This window comes from Panthera onca, chromosome C1 (assembly GCF_046562875.1).
Source record: "Panthera onca isolate mPanOnc1 chromosome C1, mPanOnc1 haplotype 2, whole genome shotgun sequence".
Taxonomy (NCBI): Eukaryota; Metazoa; Chordata; class Mammalia; order Carnivora; family Felidae; genus Panthera; species Panthera onca.
In genome coordinates this window covers 3,321,197-3,337,641 of record NC_138346.1, presented here as the reverse complement: position 1 = coordinate 3,337,641, position 16,445 = coordinate 3,321,197, and the positions used below count along the sequence as shown (strand labels likewise).

The 16,445-nt window shown below is 55.7% G+C and overlaps 1 protein-coding gene across 6 annotated transcripts in view; it reads left to right on the top strand.

The window, feature by feature from the left end:
* Positions 1 to 1,422: 1,422 nt before the first annotated feature.
* Positions 1,423 to 16,445, top strand: part of UBE2F (ubiquitin conjugating enzyme E2 F (putative)) — a 53,732-nt gene continuing 38,709 nt past the window's right edge. The window contains exons 1-3 of one of the 6 annotated variants that reach the window (XR_013557135.2): positions 1,438 to 1,635; positions 6,185 to 6,318; positions 16,154 to 16,183. Coding sequence is in view for 2 of the 6 variants with exons in the window: in XM_060625886.2 (XP_060481869.1) it covers positions 6,201 to 6,318; positions 16,154 to 16,183 (148 nt within the window). In the remaining 4 variants the exon portion in view is untranslated. Of the gene's footprint in view, positions 1,636 to 1,953; positions 2,047 to 6,184; positions 6,319 to 16,153; positions 16,184 to 16,445 lie in introns of those variants that run through there. The other 5 variants (XM_060625886.2, XR_013557136.2, XR_013557138.2 and 2 more) reach the window with 5 other exon arrangements.

Sequence of the window (16,445 nt, the reverse complement as noted above, 5' to 3'; positions counted from 1 at the left end):
TTTACAACTTAGTAAGCCGGACATAAACATCAGGTGAAAAGACAAGGCAGCCTCACGAAATGGGAGCTAGAAATGGCGGCATTTATCCACAATGGTTAAGATTGGGGGTACGGGGCAGCCTGACTGTACAGAGTGGCCCCCTTGCGAGTGAGACCGGCCCTCAAGTCATTCCAGTGGTACCTTCACCGGCTGCCTTGTTTCAAGATCTTCTTTTCTCTTGCCAGGACTTCTGCAACCAGCTCATGCAATACTTCCAAGCAGATGGGTTCTGACCATCTGTTATGTGACAGGATGGGGGAGGGAGGAGAGGATGGGGAACACGGCACAGGAGGGACTGAGGAGCTGAACTTAGGGAAACAGGCAGTGGCAGAAGCCTCCAGGACCGGGAAGGGAGAAGAACAGGACTCCAGTGTAGTCACAGAGGGACACCTGTACCGCCCACACTTTCGGGCCTCTCTGAACAAGTGGTGTCTGAGCTTAGGAAAACAAGAGTCAGCCAGGCAAAGGAGGGAGTGTTCCAAAACAGAAGGAATAACCAAGAGTTGTGTTCCTCACTGGTCTTCTTGACTCCGGTCTCCTTCCTGCCTGGCTCCTCTCCCACCAGCTCACTGAGAGCCAGAAGCTTCTTTCAGGAAGAAAACTTAAGTCACTCCCCATTCAACGGGGCTTCTGGAAACAAAATTCTAACTCCTTGGCTCTTTCTTCCCAGTCCACGTGGTGAACCTCATCTTTCAGATGGCCATTCCTCCAGGACCCTTGTCTGATTCCACCCCCACCCCCGAACCCAGCGCCTATTTCAATCACAGAGACAGACACGGACGTGAGAATGTGTACTCAACAAGCTAGAAATCTAGATAAAGTACTTTACAGTTGTGTAGGAGACGAAAAGGGGAATAAAAGCCTTTCAGATAAGATCAGGAAAGCGCCGATGCACTCCTGCAGGCTGCGCCTTAGCACCCCGGGGGTTGGCGACTGCCGCACGTCCGACCGCTTCCCCCCCCCCCCCCCTCCCCGTCAGGCTCTGGGGCGGCCGGTCCTTTGCACCCTGGGCACTGTGCCGGGTACACAGCGAGCGCCCCAACCACCGAGGCGGTCAGCTGGGGCCCAGCCACTCCCCCAGCGCAGGCAGCGCCCAGCACCCCTGGGCCGCAGGTCAAGGCGCGGCACACGACGAAATCAATGGAAGTAGGAACTGCAGCTCCGAGCCCCGGACACTCGGGTGCGCAGGCTCCCGGAACAGCCTGGGGAACCCCGCCCCTGGCCGCTAGTGTCCAATCAGCAGAGGCGGCGAGTTCACGCCCGCCCCCGGACGCACTCTCGGCCAATGAGCGAGGCCCGGGCGGCTAGTCGCCGAGCCCAGCCCCGGCGGGCGCACGCCGCTGTTCGCTTGTCAGGCTCCAAATAAAGTTCGTCGGGGCTTTGAATTTTTTTTTTAAAGCGCCCGCTGCAGTCGCGGCCGCCGCGGGCGAGAGCGGTCGAGTCCCCGCCCCGCCACTTCCGGTCCCGCCGCCCCGAGCCGGTGCGGCTGAGAGGGGCCGCGTCTCGCCGCTGCCGCCGCCGCTGCCGCCGCCGCCGCCGGCCGGCCGGGCATGGTGTTGGGTGCCGGGCCCGCCTCGCCTGTCTCGGGGTGCCCAGGTGAGGAGCGCGCGGCCCCGCGGCGGGCGAGGGGCGGCCGCGGGCCTCCAGGCGACGCCGGTGCCGCGGGCGGGCTGGCGGGCGGGCGGGCGGCGCCGGGGCCGCCTCAGGCCGCGCGCTCCTCACGGCCGGGGGCCGGGGACGCGGGGCCGGGCGGCCTGGCCGGGAAAGGCCGGGGCGCCGGCCGCCGCCGGGCTCGAGGGGCAGCCCGCAGCGAGCCCCTGCTTGTGCCGGCGCTCGCACGGCCTCGCTCGCGCCCGCCGTCGCCGGGGAGCTGCCGGCCGCATTGTCCAGAAGGCAACGGAGCCCAAGGTCACCAGCCCGCCGTGGCCGGGGGAAGCGGGACCCGGACGCAGGCCGCCCGGCTCCTCCCCGCCTCGCGAGTCAGGCCGGGCCTGGAGAGCGGCGGGGGTGAGGAGCGGGACTCCCGCCTCGCCCGCCTGCCTGCAGCTGCCCCGCGGTGGGGGCGGCCGCGGCTGGGTGGAGGGGTTCGTCCGCACCGAGGGGGGCGCCGAGGGGGAGGGCGTCTTGGAACCATCTGGACCACTGGGTCTCGGATGCCAGACCTGGTTCCGCTGGTGTGTAATCTTGGGTGTGGCCCTCCGCGCCCTGGGCTCAGTTTCCTCATCTGTCACAGGAGGGATCTGGGCCCTGCCCTCTCTGCATTCCCTCCAGCCCCGGAGCAGGGACTGGAAGGATCGGGAGTGGCCGGAGAAGGTTTCCTGGAGGAGATGTCGGAATCTGCTGTCCTGAGGAAGGAGTAGGATTAGGTGGGAAGGGACGGAGGGCACTCCAGACCTGGACAGCACCAGATTGAACAGAAGCTTCCAGAAACGGGCAAGGTGTTGTTGAGGAGCAGGGGTTGGAGGCCGGCTTGCCAGAGGATTTCTGGCTGGGTACGGGGATGAGGGTGAGTGGTGGGGGACAGCAGGGTGGGGGTGTGCAGCTGGACCCCCACCCCGATTTACTTGCCCTTCGGGTAGTAGGCAGTGCAGGAGGGGGCGGGTTTGCGGATGAAAGTAAAGGGTTGGGCTCCCAAGGTCTGTCAGCCAAGCAGGGGGACTCCCCTCCCAGGTGGGGTTTCGGGGCCCCCCCGGCATTCTGAAGGAGGAGGGGAGTCCGTGGACTTTTTTGTGTCCTGACTTGGGCCACTGTGGTTAGAGAAGTTGGTTGTCCCCTAGTGACCTGCAGTTCTACCTTTTACTCTAAGATTGGGGCTTTTCCACAGCAGGAAGGATTGTAAATGAGTTCCTCACCCCGTGAGCTCACTGGCCCCTGGTGTCCCTGCACAGGTGGCATGGCCTGACCCTGCGGCCGTGGGCAGGAGTGCCGAGTAAACGTTGACGATGAGACTAGTAAATAGCACGCCAGAATCTTTTTTGAACAGTCAGAGCAACTCCCACCCAGAGGAGAAACTTGAATGGGCCAGCTGGGACTTGTGGCATTTAGAGACTGTGGACGCCACTCGATACGGCTGATCTGTCCCCAAAAGTGCTGCCTTAACGGGGCGGAACTTGCGGCAAAGGGACCGTCCAGTTTTAAGCCAGGTCTTCCGTGGGTGAAGCATATTACAGTAGGCAAAGAGGATTCGGAAGCAACGGCAGGTGTTCAGCAAACTTCTTGACAGTTTGAATAATTCTTTTTGTTCCAGTCTCTTTGTGAATTAACAGCTATGGAAACGTTCCAAATTAGGCCTTAGGTTTATCCCCGAAGTGGCCTGTGGTAATGATACAGATGGAGAGATAGGTGGTCATTATACACTTGGGTTTCTTAGAATGCTAGGAAAGTAAGTTTAGTCTTCCCTTCGAGGGACAACAAAACACGAGTGTCATTGTCTTTATCCCTTGCGGTCATGCCCAGTGTATTTATTAAGGGCCACAAATTTGTTGAAGAAGCCCGGAATCCGACTCCGGGTGGGGTTGAGTTCGGGGCGTATTCTGCCCACTTCGGTGTGGGGTAGTAGGCTTATAAAAGAAGCCGAATCCTCGGGAGCAGTGACACGGAACCGTGTCGTGATGAGAGCCTTTCTTTGTCAACGAGTCTTGCCAGGACCCTCTGAGCGGCTCCTTCGGCGCAGGTCCCAGGGAGCTGGGTGTGGACCAGGCGTGTGCCCTGCCCTGGCACTTGCTCCTCCGGACTCTTTGTTATGACTTTCCTAGGACTAGAACTCTCTCCACGCACGCCGGGCTCTTGTTTCACTGTTGCCGTCTTTGTACTGGCACACGGTCAGCTAGAGGGCACAAGCCGAGCAGACTTCGTGAAGGTGCATGTCTTGTCTGCAGCAACCCTGACCATGTGGCAGGACTGATGTGCTCGAGGCTGGGTGTGTGGCGTGGGGCTTGGCGGGGGAGGCAAACGCTGTTTTGTGATCCACATCTGCCGAAGGGATTCCCGACCAGATCATGCCAGGTGGGGACTGAGCAAGAGAGCCCAGCTGTGGGTGGTGCTGCAGGCGGGAGCCCCCATGGGTGTTTCTGACTCTGTCCCACTGCCAGGCACCTCCTTGTGAGGTTCCTGAACGGATACCTCCCTGCCCTGGGTAAAGCCGAGAAGATGTGCATTTGGTGGTTATGGTCCAGGCTGCTGTGTAGGTTCACCTGCGGGGATGGCGTGGTCAGGTGGCAGTGCAGAAACCAGTGTTGATATCTTTTCGCGTTTGTGTCAGCTTTATTGAGGTGTGATTGAAGTACGTGAAACTGCACATGTTTAAAGTACGCAGTTAGATCAGTCTTGACGTACACGTACAGCCCTGAAGCCGTCACCACACTCAAGACCGAAATGTGCTCATCATCTCCAAGACGGAAACTAACGTTTCTTCGGTGACTGCTCCTAGCAGCTGAGTGGCCCCAGACTAGGCCGTTCCTGGGCCCCCATTGTCACAGGATCCACATCAGTAAAAAAGAGTGGGAAGTGGGGGTTGGAGGGAGAAATCCTTTCCAGATTTGAAATGTTAGGAGCTTGTGAACCCTGTGTGTAATAGAACCATCTTTTGAAGCATTTAGACCAATGGTTCTTAAAGGGGTTAGGTGTGTGTTTATGTGTAGGTCACATACAGTGCAGAAGATCTTATTCAGTATTTTTTTTTTTTTTATGGTACAAATAATGGAAAATAAAATCCACCAGTCTTTGGAGGAGGGGGAGGTACACAGAAGATGGTGTGAAAAGCTATGTTAGGAACCTGGGTTAAAAATGGTTACAACTAGGGGCGCCTGGAGTGGCTCAGTCGGTTAAGCGTCTGACTTTCGGCTCAGGTCATGATCTGACAGTTTGTGACTTCCATCCCTGTGTCGGGTTCTGGGCTGACAGCTCAGAGCCTGGAGCCCACTTCGGATTCTGTATCTCCCTCTGTCTGCCCCTCCGCTGCTTGCACTCTGTCTCTCGTATTGTCTCAAAAATAAATAAACATTAAAAAAAATTTTTTTTTTAATGGTTACAAATACCAATGGACAGGGGGTTCTTATTTTGGCATTCAATAGCTTGGCCTCAAACTAAAAGTTTTGTGTTTGGGTCAAGTTTTTCATTTGGAAGTTTTAGGTCATTTTCTTTTGAAAACAATCAGAGTGGTATTGAAAGGAAAAAATATTAAAGTAACAGGAAATTATGGAAATATTGGGCTGGTGACCAGTTTTTGTGTTTGATCTTTATTGTCCTTCCCAGTGAGCTTTCAGTGGGGGTGCCTGAAACACAGATGAGCTGGAAGCAGCCAGTGAAGAGAATCCAGTTTGGTGCATTAATTATAACTTAATATCCATGTTGATACTGCCTAAAAAAATGTAAATAAGACGCAACATAATTAAGTGCAGAGATGGTTCTTAAGGTTCCAGCCCCGCCTTTGTTAAAGGAAGAAGGAAAACAAAGCGTTGCGTGGCTCCCTCATCAGGGCTGATGCTCCCCGCAAGTCTGCAGTGGGCCGGGCACCGTGGGGCCGCACCACAGGTGCACGGGCCGTGCAGCGGGGAAGGGCACACTTAACCGGTGGGTAGTGGTGAACCCACGTGGAACCCGTTGGTGGAGGCTCTGCTCGACCACCAGCTCAGGGGGAGCCCTGTTACCAGTACGTCCCAGGGCCTGGTGTCCAGTGAATGTTAAATGCGTGGCTCTTCCTTTTTAAGTTCTTTTTTTTTTTTTTAAGGTTATGTATTTTGAGAGAGAGAGCAGGAGAGGGGCAGACAGAGAGGAAGAGAGAATCCCAAGCAGGCTCGGAGCTGTCGGCACAGAGCTCGATTTGGGGCTCGCACTCATAAACCATGAGATCGTGACCTGAGCTGAAATCAAGAGTCAGACGCTCAACCAGCTGAGCCGCTTAGGTTTCCCATGGCTCTCTCTTTAAAATTTTCATTAACGCTTTAAAAAATCGGACTTATACAGGATAGCATAGAGATTTCCCCAATTGATTATGTAGGAATCCAGTCTAAGGAACGCACCTCACATACTGAGTTTTTCTGTAACGAAGTTCTAGGAAATTGTTAGCCACCTTATTTTATTGTCTTCGGTTTCCAGTCTTTATCTAGAGATGTGTCCTCAACCCTGCCCTCGGTCTGTCTTTCAGGGGAAAGGTGGCAGTAATGCTGACGCTTGCGAGCAAACTGAAGCGGGATGACGGTCTCAAAGGGTCCCGGACGTCAGCCACGGCCTCCGACTCCACTCGGAGGGTGTCTGTGAGAGACAGGCTGCTTGTTAAAGGTGATGTCATCCGTGTGAGCTGTTTTCTATCCTGTAACAACACGAAGTCTGACTGGAGGCTCTTCTGCGATGCGAGGTGGCCTGTTGCTGAATAGCAATACTTACTTGAAAGTGTTGAAGGATGTGCGTGCTTGTCACTTCCAAGGACCTTGTACTGGGTGCACACTGCAGGAACGCCGGCGGCAAGAAAGCACGGCGTGCCTCACGCACTTGGGTGGTGCTCTGCAGGGGCTGCCGGGATGCTAGCGGAAGGGTGTCGGTGCCGGGGGGCCAGCGGGCCCGGGACTGGTCCCCGTGCCGTCTGGCTGGCTGGTGTGCGTGGGGCCGGGGAGTCCCTTCCTTTCTTGTGCTCAGTCACAAGAAGCTCCAGGGTCCCTCTCCCACACCCCGGCACCAGTTTCTGGTGTGTACGGGGAGGGAGTGGGATTCAGTAACCTCCCAGCATCCTTCTGTACTTTATTCAAGTCACAGCCTGAGGAGAGCCTTGTACCAAGTAGTTCTCCTCACAGAGTTAATAACAGTGGCCTGGAACTCTCGTCTTTGGAGAAGGGTTTGCGTGACGTGTATGAGTGTGCGTGTCTGTGAATATGCCCGTGTTGGTACGGAACTTTTGCGTTCAGTCATTGAACAGACTTAACAGCTGTCAGGTGCAGAGACCGTTTCCCAGGGTCGTGAGACTACAGAAGATGTGGATTCTGAGAAACTTAGCAGAAGTCCATGGGGGAGGGGAAGAAAAAAAAAGAGGTTAGAGAGGGAGAGAGCCAAAGCATAAGAGACTCTTAAAAGCTGATAACAAACTGAGGGTTGATGGGGGGTAGGAGGTCGGGGAGGTCGGGTGATGGGCATTGAGGAGGGCACCTTTTGGGATGAGCACTGGGTGTTGTATGGAAATAAACAGTTTGACAATAAATTACATATTAAAAAAAAAAAAAATAGTTCCTGCCCTAAGAGCTTAGAATTTGCAGCACTTTGTACTTTATGGCATGTGTTTGCATTTAAGTGTGTAGAGCTAGGAAGTAAAGAAGGGCCACGCAGTTAGGACTGCCTGTTTTCATGCTGCAGCAGGCAGACCCCGTGACGTTACTGGCATTCGTATGTCCCGAAACGGACCTAATGGCAGGACAGCTGGGATGTGTGAACGCGCCGTTGTCCTTCTCAGAAGCGAATCAGCGCTGCCCTTGGGCGGGAGTGGGGGCCAGGAAGGCGTCAGGTTCGGGGAGTCTTCAGCGGTGCCCTCCTCCTCACTCTTCCTGCACCTTGCCTTAGCTCGGGTTTATCCGGCCAGATGGATGATGGGGTAACGATGGAGGAAAAAGCATTTTTTACGTTTTGATACTCTACCCATGCCGTCAGATTGAATTCAGAATTTGTGATGGCGCTGCGGGAGTCAGGTGGGACGCGGGACGCGGCTCCTCACCTGATGGGCCTGATAGGACTTGAATCTCTTTCCAAGATGCTGGCTCGAGGGTTCCATCTGCAGAGGAAGCCAGGAGCCACGCAAACCGAGGAAGGGGTTAGCGGTGTTGACGCTGTCCTCAAGTGGAGGGTATTTTAGCGCCTGGGAGTTACAGTGAGGAAGGTCCAGATGTTAGCTGAGGAGGAGCAGGTGGGAAGCCACGAGTAGGCCGTCCCGGCTGCTTCACCGTATCCCTTGTCGTGGTTCATAGCCGCTTTTGTACACTGGGCACATGGGGCCAGGCCCTCCGTTGGACACTTTATGAGGCAGTTGTCATTTACCTTTTGCTAAGCCTTGCCCGGTGGGTGGTTCATTTTGTCGCTGAGGAACTGAGACTCAGAGAGGTTAAAAAACTTGCCCAGATTACAACTGTATTATTGCAGCAGGAGAGCCAGACCCACGTTTTGGGGTGGGGCAGGCGCTGGGGGAGCAGACCCGGCAAGCAAGGTCTGAATGAGCAGAAGTGCAAGTCCATTGAAAAGAGCATTCGGGGGGCTCCTGCACACCTTGCACCTGCTCGGGGATTCACCTGCCAGCTCGCAAATGGCTCTGGGACCCAATGCAGCCCAGAGGGGCCCGTTGAGGCCCACAAAGCTGGATTCTGCTCCACCTCCCAGGACAGATGTCTTTGACGGGGTTTGCAGGGCCCCCGCTAAGGTCCTTGACCTTGTGAGACTCGTCAGAGAGAGGTGCAGAAAGAACCACGTCATGAGGCCACCTGTTTCCATCCTCCTACGACACTGGTGATGATCAGGTTTCTGGGGTAGTCGTGGGTGGCAGGGCTCAGTAACACCCCTCACGTGGCCTGCCCTGTCTGCCCTAGGTGGCTGTTGGCCCAAGCTGGGCTGGCTGAGGGGCGAGCGGTTTGGGCTTGTGGGGGAGGGTGGGTAGAGAGCGGGGGTGGGCCTGACCTGAGACTGGGGGCTGTGAAAAACCAGTGCGCACTACAGGGTGCTCTGACGGTCCCTGATCGCCTGGTCTGCACCTAGGGCACTCCTTTACTTGGCCGGGTGGGCCAGAGGCTTTCATTCTGCAGGTTTCTGATGGTGGAAGTGGTGTGTGGAGTCCAGGAGTCCGTAGCATCTTGGGGCCCTCGGGGGGTGATTAGGGGAGGCCGGGGAGGCCCCCTCTGGGAACTTTGAGAGAAGTCGGGCGTCCGAGTTCAGTAAGAGTGCCGTCCTGGGCTGTGACTTGGACTCCCGTGAGAGTGTTGCTCATGAGGATCGTTAGGTTACACAAAAGCGTATTGCGCGTCGGTGCCACAGGCCGGGTTCCTGGGAATGCGGAATTTGTCAGCAGGAGCGTTAGGAAGCAGTGTCGCTGGGACTGATACCCGTGGAGGGAAAGGAAGGATGCGGGCTTAGGCAGAGTAAGAAATGGAGCTTTGGGGAAGGCCCCAGACAGCCCCTGCTTCGGCAGGTGCAGCCTTCGGAGCTGTCCCCAGCCAGACGAGACGGTCAGGTCTTCCTGCTCTGTGTTGATCGGTTGTCCGCCGGGGGCTGCCCCGAGAGGGCTGCGGCCCGGAGTCGGGGGGTCTGTGCCGCCCACCCAGTTCCCAGAAGGACTGAGAGCTGAAGGCCATGTGCAGACAGCCATGTGTGGCGGGGGAGGCCTGGGTGGGGGTGAATCCTGTCACCCAGAGGTTGGGATGTGGCTTGGTGCAGGTGGCTGCAGGGCGGAGCGGACGGGTGGGAGAGAGCAGAGGTTGGCAGGGCCAGTGGTGGCTGCGCAGCTGAGGCTCCTGTTCCTGTTCTTGCCTCTGGGAGGCCAGAGTCCCTCTCCCTGGAAAAACCAAAGCCTGCCTGGGAGCAGCCGGCCAGGGGGGGCCTCTCCTGTGCTGGCACCTTGGTCATACCACCTTTTCATCCGCATCTCATGGGTAACTGTCAGGGACGTCCTCCAGGCTGGAACTGGGGTGATGCTTATAGCAGCAGCAGCAGCAGCAGCAGCAGCAGCAGCAGCCCCTGGAGGCTGCAGAACAATTGAGTATTTCCAGGCTAAGACTGGGAGCTGCTGTCTGCCCTGAATCCTAGGACCTGGGGACACTGTGGAGAGCGTGTCAGATCTGTGCAGGTCTGGGCCGAACTGGGGAACCATGGCCAGTGTTTTTAGCCACAGGGCAGGTGGGACTAAGTTCCTCGTGGACCTTTATGGGGCCACTGAGCTAGAGTCTCATCCGGCAGAAGCTTAGCCCCTTTTGTACAATGGGATCATATGTGTCTTTGTGTTCTTTCCTTCTTTCACCCAACAAACATTTTAGTCCAGCTGTGTGCCAGCCTGTTAGTGACCCCCGAAGACCCCAAGAGGCTCCAGGCATGCCAGCAGGAACCTTTCACCTCTGTGAGTCCTTGTTCAGTGTGGAGACTTGGACCGAGCTGAGTTCAGGGTCAGTCCTGGAATTAGGGGAACAAGACAGAATGAATGTGTGCACCTTTATCCGTATCAGCCCCTGCACCCCAGGTGGTTTCTGTTTCTGGGGCTGTGCTATGTGGCTGTCCACGCTCCAGGCCTGGAGCAGAGAGGCCTGGCCACCCACCTGCATGTGTTCCCCAGGGTCTAGCGTGCAGATGTGTCCTCGGGGTGCCACGCGGGGCCTCAGGTGAACTGCTGTGTCCACATGAGCAGTCTGGTCACGGGATGGGATAGGAAGGCCCGTTCCGGTGCAGTTCCTGGAAGAGTGGGGGAAAGAGAACCATTCATTGTTCTCCAGAGCTGCTGTCGCCATGCCAGGCCCTGCCCAGGACTCTGGGGGTGGGCTCGGGGTTGGGCTTGCCATGTTGACAGAGTACTCAGCAGAACTACGGTATGTATGTATGTGTTATTTATTTATTTAATGCTTATTTTTGAGTGAGAGAGAGAGAGGGGAGGGACAGAGAGAGAGGGAGACACAGAATCCGAAGCAGACTCCAGGCTCCGAGCTGTCAGCACGGAGCCCGACGTGGGGCTCGAACTTACAGACCGTGGAGCTTGTGACCTGAGCTGAAGTCGGACACTTAACCGACTGAGCTACCCAGGCGCCCCGCTACAGTATGTATTTTAAGAAGTAGAGCAGTGGCCTAGAAGGAGGAGTCCTGCTAACATGGAGCTAAGGCAGCTGGCCCCAAGAATACCACTGAAGCTGCCCAGCAAGGTTGGTGGCCCCACGTGGGTGGGCCCGGTAGCCCAGGGGGGCGGGGAGGGTTGTGGAAGACGGATGAGGTTTCAAGTTGCCCTTGTCCACTCCTGTGGAGAGTGGGGGTGGTGGGGGCCTTGGGCTCCATTCCCATCGATACCAGTCTCTGCTGCGGCAGCTGTGCTGGTTTTCAGGGTTGCGGCCTCGCTCCCTGAGCGTGAAAGGGACCGTGGGTGCTCTGGGCCCACACTCCACAGTGTGCTGCTGAAGGGCCCCAGACGGAGCGGAAGGGCTGAGGTGAGGGTCCGTGGGGTCCTCAGGCCGGGGTGCGGGTGGTGCCGTCTCTGGGAGAGCTGATGCCCTTAGTTCGGGTGTCTCCCAGGTGAGGGCACTGCGCGTGGATGCTGAGAGCACAGAAGGGGTGCTCAGTGCATGAAGACAGGCGGGAAGCTGAGAGAAAGTTCTGGTCAAAGAAATCTCGGAGGTAATGGTTCAGGCCGAAGGAGGTAATCAAGGCTTCTGGGAGGCAGCTGCATCGCCAACTGGGTGACCGGGTGGGGCGGCCCAGCTGCCCTGCCTGGTGGGGCTTGGAGCTGGCGTTTGCCAAGAACCACCTGCGTCTGCGACTGACCTTTTGTCTTAGCTCAAGCTGCCGTAAGCAAATACTATAGATTGGGTGGTTTCAGCAACACACATTTATTTCTCGTGGCTCAAAGGCTGGGAAGTCCAAAATCAAGGCATCAGCGGGTTCGGTTCCAGTCAGGACCCCCTTCCCGGCCCGCAGGCACCTGGTGTCTCTTCTTCCAAGGGCACTAATGCCATTGTGAAGGCCCCACCCTCATGACCGCGTCTAATTCTGATCGCCTCCTGAAGGGCCCACCTCCTAATGCCATCACATGTGGGGACAGGGTTAGGGCTTCAACATAGGAACTCAGGGGGAACACACTTCCACAGCACCTTTGGATGCATTGGTCCCTAACTGCATGAGGAGAAGGGCTTCTCACTCTCGGGACATGTGCACCAGGAGCACCGCCAGCTCTCCGGCAAGTGTGCTTATCTGTTAAGCATTTCCTGAGCGACCTGTGTGTGTGCCAAGCCCGAGACCGAGTGCTAGGGTTGCAGGGCTGGGTCACACCGTACAGCCCCTGCCGTGAAGAGTGTGCAGATTTGAGCGGCAGGCAGTGTGGAAACAGAGCGCTGTGCTGCGAGCAGCCTGTGGCAGAAAGGGGCAGATATGTGCCGGGTGAGGGCCACCGCGGTTATCAGGTGGATCTTGTAATCTGATATTTCAGTGCAGGCATGCTTCGAGTGGGCTCTGTGGTTTGCTTTTTAGTTAGAAAGGAGAAGAGTCTAAGCTTTCAGAAGGAAGTTGTGCAGCCACGGAATTGTGCAAGATGAAAGGTAGGGCCAGTAAGGTGTAGAGGGGTTAGCATCTTGGAACAGGCGAGACTTCAGCAGGTTAAAAATAGCTGAGTGTCTTGCTGTTTTACAGGTAGGGGTAGCGTCCTGCAGGCAGTGAGGTCATGCAGGGAAGGGCCACCACTTTGCTAAGAGGCCTCTCGAACATGTAAAGCAATTCGCTCATTTCTTTGGCCGTAGACTTCTTGTACGTAGATTCTAAGGTATAACTACTGATGTTAATAAATTCTTATTTGCCATCGTTTGAAGTGTAGACGAACTGTGTCATTTGTGACAGCTCCATGGGAGCGTGTGGCTTATTTTATCTACTGCACTAGGCTGAGCTAAAATGCTGAGCATCTTGATTGAAATTGTCGTGCTCCCAAGATTGCGCTCCCTGCCTGCGCTTGGACCAGAACCTCGCAGCGGCCCTGAGCATGGTGGGGCTCTCCCAGCCCTTGTCCACTTTCCTTGACTGAGTGACACCGAACCTAGAAATGGAAGCAAAACGCTCATCTTTGGAGCTGAAATTCTAGACTACAACGTGAAGTTATCAAATCCATCTGCGTAAACATCTGCGTGCGAATATCTGAGCATGGCCGAGTAGCCTGTGGCGGTTTCCTGTACCTGGGGAGGGTAAAACATTCAGAGGCCTGGGCCCCACGTACACCTCCTGGTGTAGTGGGTCCGCATAGGGCTAGGAGTGGTAAAGGCTGAGCAGGTACTAGGTTATGGTGACGAATGCACAACTCCAGGTTTTAACTGAAAATTAATTGAATCGTACAGTTAGAGTGGGTCTGTTTTCTTGTAAATTGTGCCTCACCAAAGCTGTCATTTGATAAGTGGGCAGAACAGTAGAAAACTCCCCAAGTGATCTATATGCAGCCAGGCCGGAGGATTCCTGTTCGACAGTGAGGCTTCCTCTGGACACAGGCCTCTGGCCCCGACGCCCCATCGTGGTGGTGCAGGGGTCCGCTTCTGTTCGGTCACCACCGTGCCCCTGGTCAGTGCCTTGCTGTTCTCCTGCATCCTGACCTCGCTCTTCCCCAACCCTTGGCACCAGACGGCCGCCTTAGACGTTTTGCTTCTGTTTTGTGGCCCCCTCCCCCTCAGATCCTCTGGGCACACTGGACTACCAGAGTTTCACAACTAGACGGGACAGGCTTGCCGGGGAAAGCCAGTTCCGGCCTCAGTCTCTCAAGACGAGGGCCCTCAAGGACGGTTTCTTGTAAGTTCTTAGCAACAAGCTGAATGGTAGTGTAATAAAATGTGTAAATACAGTTGAGAACATACATTTTTTGTAGGTATTCTTTTAAATGTTTATTTTGAGAGAGAGAGTGTGCATGTGTGAGCAGGAGAGGGGCAGGGAGAGAGGGAGAATCCTAAGCAGGCTCTGTGCTCACTAATGTGAGCTCTATCTCATAAACAGTAAGATAATGACCTGAGCCGAAATCCAAGAGTCAGACGCTTAACGCCCTTAATCGACTGAGCCACCCAGGCGCCCCCAGGTAACATTTATTTTGAAGTGATTAACATGAATGACTCATTTGTTAAAATGTACGCTTTTTTGATAAAACAAATGCCCTGTGTGAGCCGCCAGAGCGGAGTGTGGCCCTGGGAGGGCCTCGGAGGGCCTGGTACCGGTGTCCTCGGAGCGGGTAGCAGTTTGGCCTCGGCCCGCCTTTGCGGTTTGAGGTTTTCTTTAGCGAGTGCCCTGGCCCCAGGACGGTGAGAACGGGCCAGTCAGAAAGATGAAACCAAAGTTCACCGTGCTCATTAGAAGAAAACGATAGTGAACGTTCATAGGGTTATCCTTACGTTTTATCAAGTGACTGGGTTTTAAATGTAAAATGTGCCATGACGCCAGGTGGCCAGGAAAACAGACTGCCCAGGCCTGCACCTCACCACAGAACTTGTTCCTTTTCCAATCACAGCAAGACGATAATGAACTGTCACTCCTCTCTCCGTGCCCGGCTCCGCTGAAGAGATCTGCTCCTTTTCTCAGGAGTGAGGACGCTCTCCCCGGCTAGGGCACTGGACAGAACACTGTAGAACCACGTGAGCACCTTTCCGCTCCCTCACTCCACCCATCTCTGCCCCACTCCACTTTTCTGAATGCCCATTCCAGATACCTGGAGCCCAGAGTGGACACATTTAGCGGGCTGCCTGTCTGTACCCAGATTCTCAAGTGGCTGATACTAAAGGCCTGTGGGCCTCCAGCCCTCGGCCTCAGAGTGGAGCCGCCTGCCTGCCCGTCTTCCCGCTGACGCGCTCCGTGTTCAGCTTCCCAAGGTCATGGCGCCCCCGTCCCTTCCCTGCCCACCGTTCCACACTTCACTTGAAGGAATCGCCCTACCCACTGCTTCTGTGTTTTGGCCCCCCATTGACTTCTTAGTTTTTTGGAATCTGGTTTCCATCTCGCCACCTGCCTTCCTGCCGTTTCGAGGACCCTCAGCGGGGTCCGATCCGCATCCGGTGGCCTCGACTGGGGCCTCATTTCCCTGGGACCAGTCTGTCTCTTGAATCACTTACGTTCCCCACGTGTCTCCTCCTTTTCCTCCTGTTTGTCCTGAGTGACTCTGTGCTCTCTGCCGAGCTTCATTCTTTTCGCCAGCCTCCCCTGTCAGTCTCATGAGGTCCAGGTGGCGTCACCACGGGGTCTCTTTGGCCCTGGCCGTGCGCCCGGATTGCAGCTTCTTCCTCCCAGGACTTCCCCAGCAGCTCAGCTCTCGGTGCCATCTCGGATCCCCCCCCCCCCCCCCCCCCCACACACACACACAGCGGGCAGACCCTGTGCCCTCAGGCTCTCTGACTGTCCCTGCCTTTGCTAGGCCCTGGCCGCCTCGTGTCATAGGTCACCAGACCTCCGCTTTGCCCTTTCTGAAGTTGTCCTCTCGAGGAAAGTTTGGAAACTGGGTAGAAATGACCCTCTGCTCCCTATTTCTGCAGATTCAAGTTGAGAACTCCAGGCCGTGCGCAGAGCCCTCCTGGTTTCTCATTGCTCTGGCTGCCCTGCGCACCTTCTCCTTCCTGTGCTTGTCTGTGCTCCATGCTCTTGCCCGTCACTAACTTACCTCCTTGGCAAACCTTTTCGTTCCTCTTCTGCTGGACTTAATTCTTATTCTTGAAAGCCTGGCCCATAGACCTCCTTCCTCTAGTCTCCACAGCGGGTGGGGGCCTCTGTGCCCCCAGGACCCCAGAGCACGTTGCTGTGTCTGAGGCACCGATGACTTGCCTGCCTGCTTATTTCCGGGTATCCCGAGAGCTCCGCTCTTAGCAGTAGGAGTGGGGTGTCTGCAGCTTTGTCCCGGCAGAGGGGCGCCGGGCTTCACTGCTGAGTGAAGGGGCCGGGGACTGCGGCACCGAGCCCCGCTCCTTGGGCAGTCGCGAGATGTTAACAGATAGCAGACCCTGGCAGGAGGCAGAATTTTCTCTCACTGGAAAAGTTCCAGCACACACGGGGCAAGCCTGCATGGGAAGACAGGTCTGAAAGAACCAGAAGAGACACAGGTGCGTATATAAATCACGTTCCAAGGGCAGCAGTTCCTCTGTGTGGGGGAACAAGACTTTCAAACAGACTCCAGTGACCGTTTACCTATGGGGGATTTCTATGTGAATTTTAAAGTATTTTCATTTATACCAAGTACGTTTTCAAGGGCCTGTGACCGTATCTGCCGGCATCCCGCAAGTCCCTTTGTGTATTTGAAAGCGATTCCACGGCTTGAAGTCTTAAACAGTAGACCAAGTGTAGATTTCAGTTACTTCGGTCTGTTTTGTTCCGCGGTGTTCCGGAAGAAGTTGCCAGGTTAGAGCAGGGATTTTCTGTGCAGAGTTGATGGATATTAACGACGGTCTCTTTGTTTCCACAGAGGTTGCAGAGCTTGAGGCTAATTTACCGTGTAAGTACAGCGTCCACATTCAGTCCGGAAATGCTGCAGGGTAACTGCACGGAGAAGCTTTTTACGGTGCAATGATCTTGCAGAGCCCAGAGCCTGGTTTTGTGTGTGAGGAGTAAGTTTTAATTTTGTGCAAACAGGTGGAAGTTTTTCAGGGCTCTGATAAGAGTGAGGTATTTACCGTCTTTCTGAGAGCAGCATGGCAGTGCTGTCTCTCTCCTTGTTATGGCAGAGGTGCTTCGGCTAGGTTTTGTGTCTCTTCCAC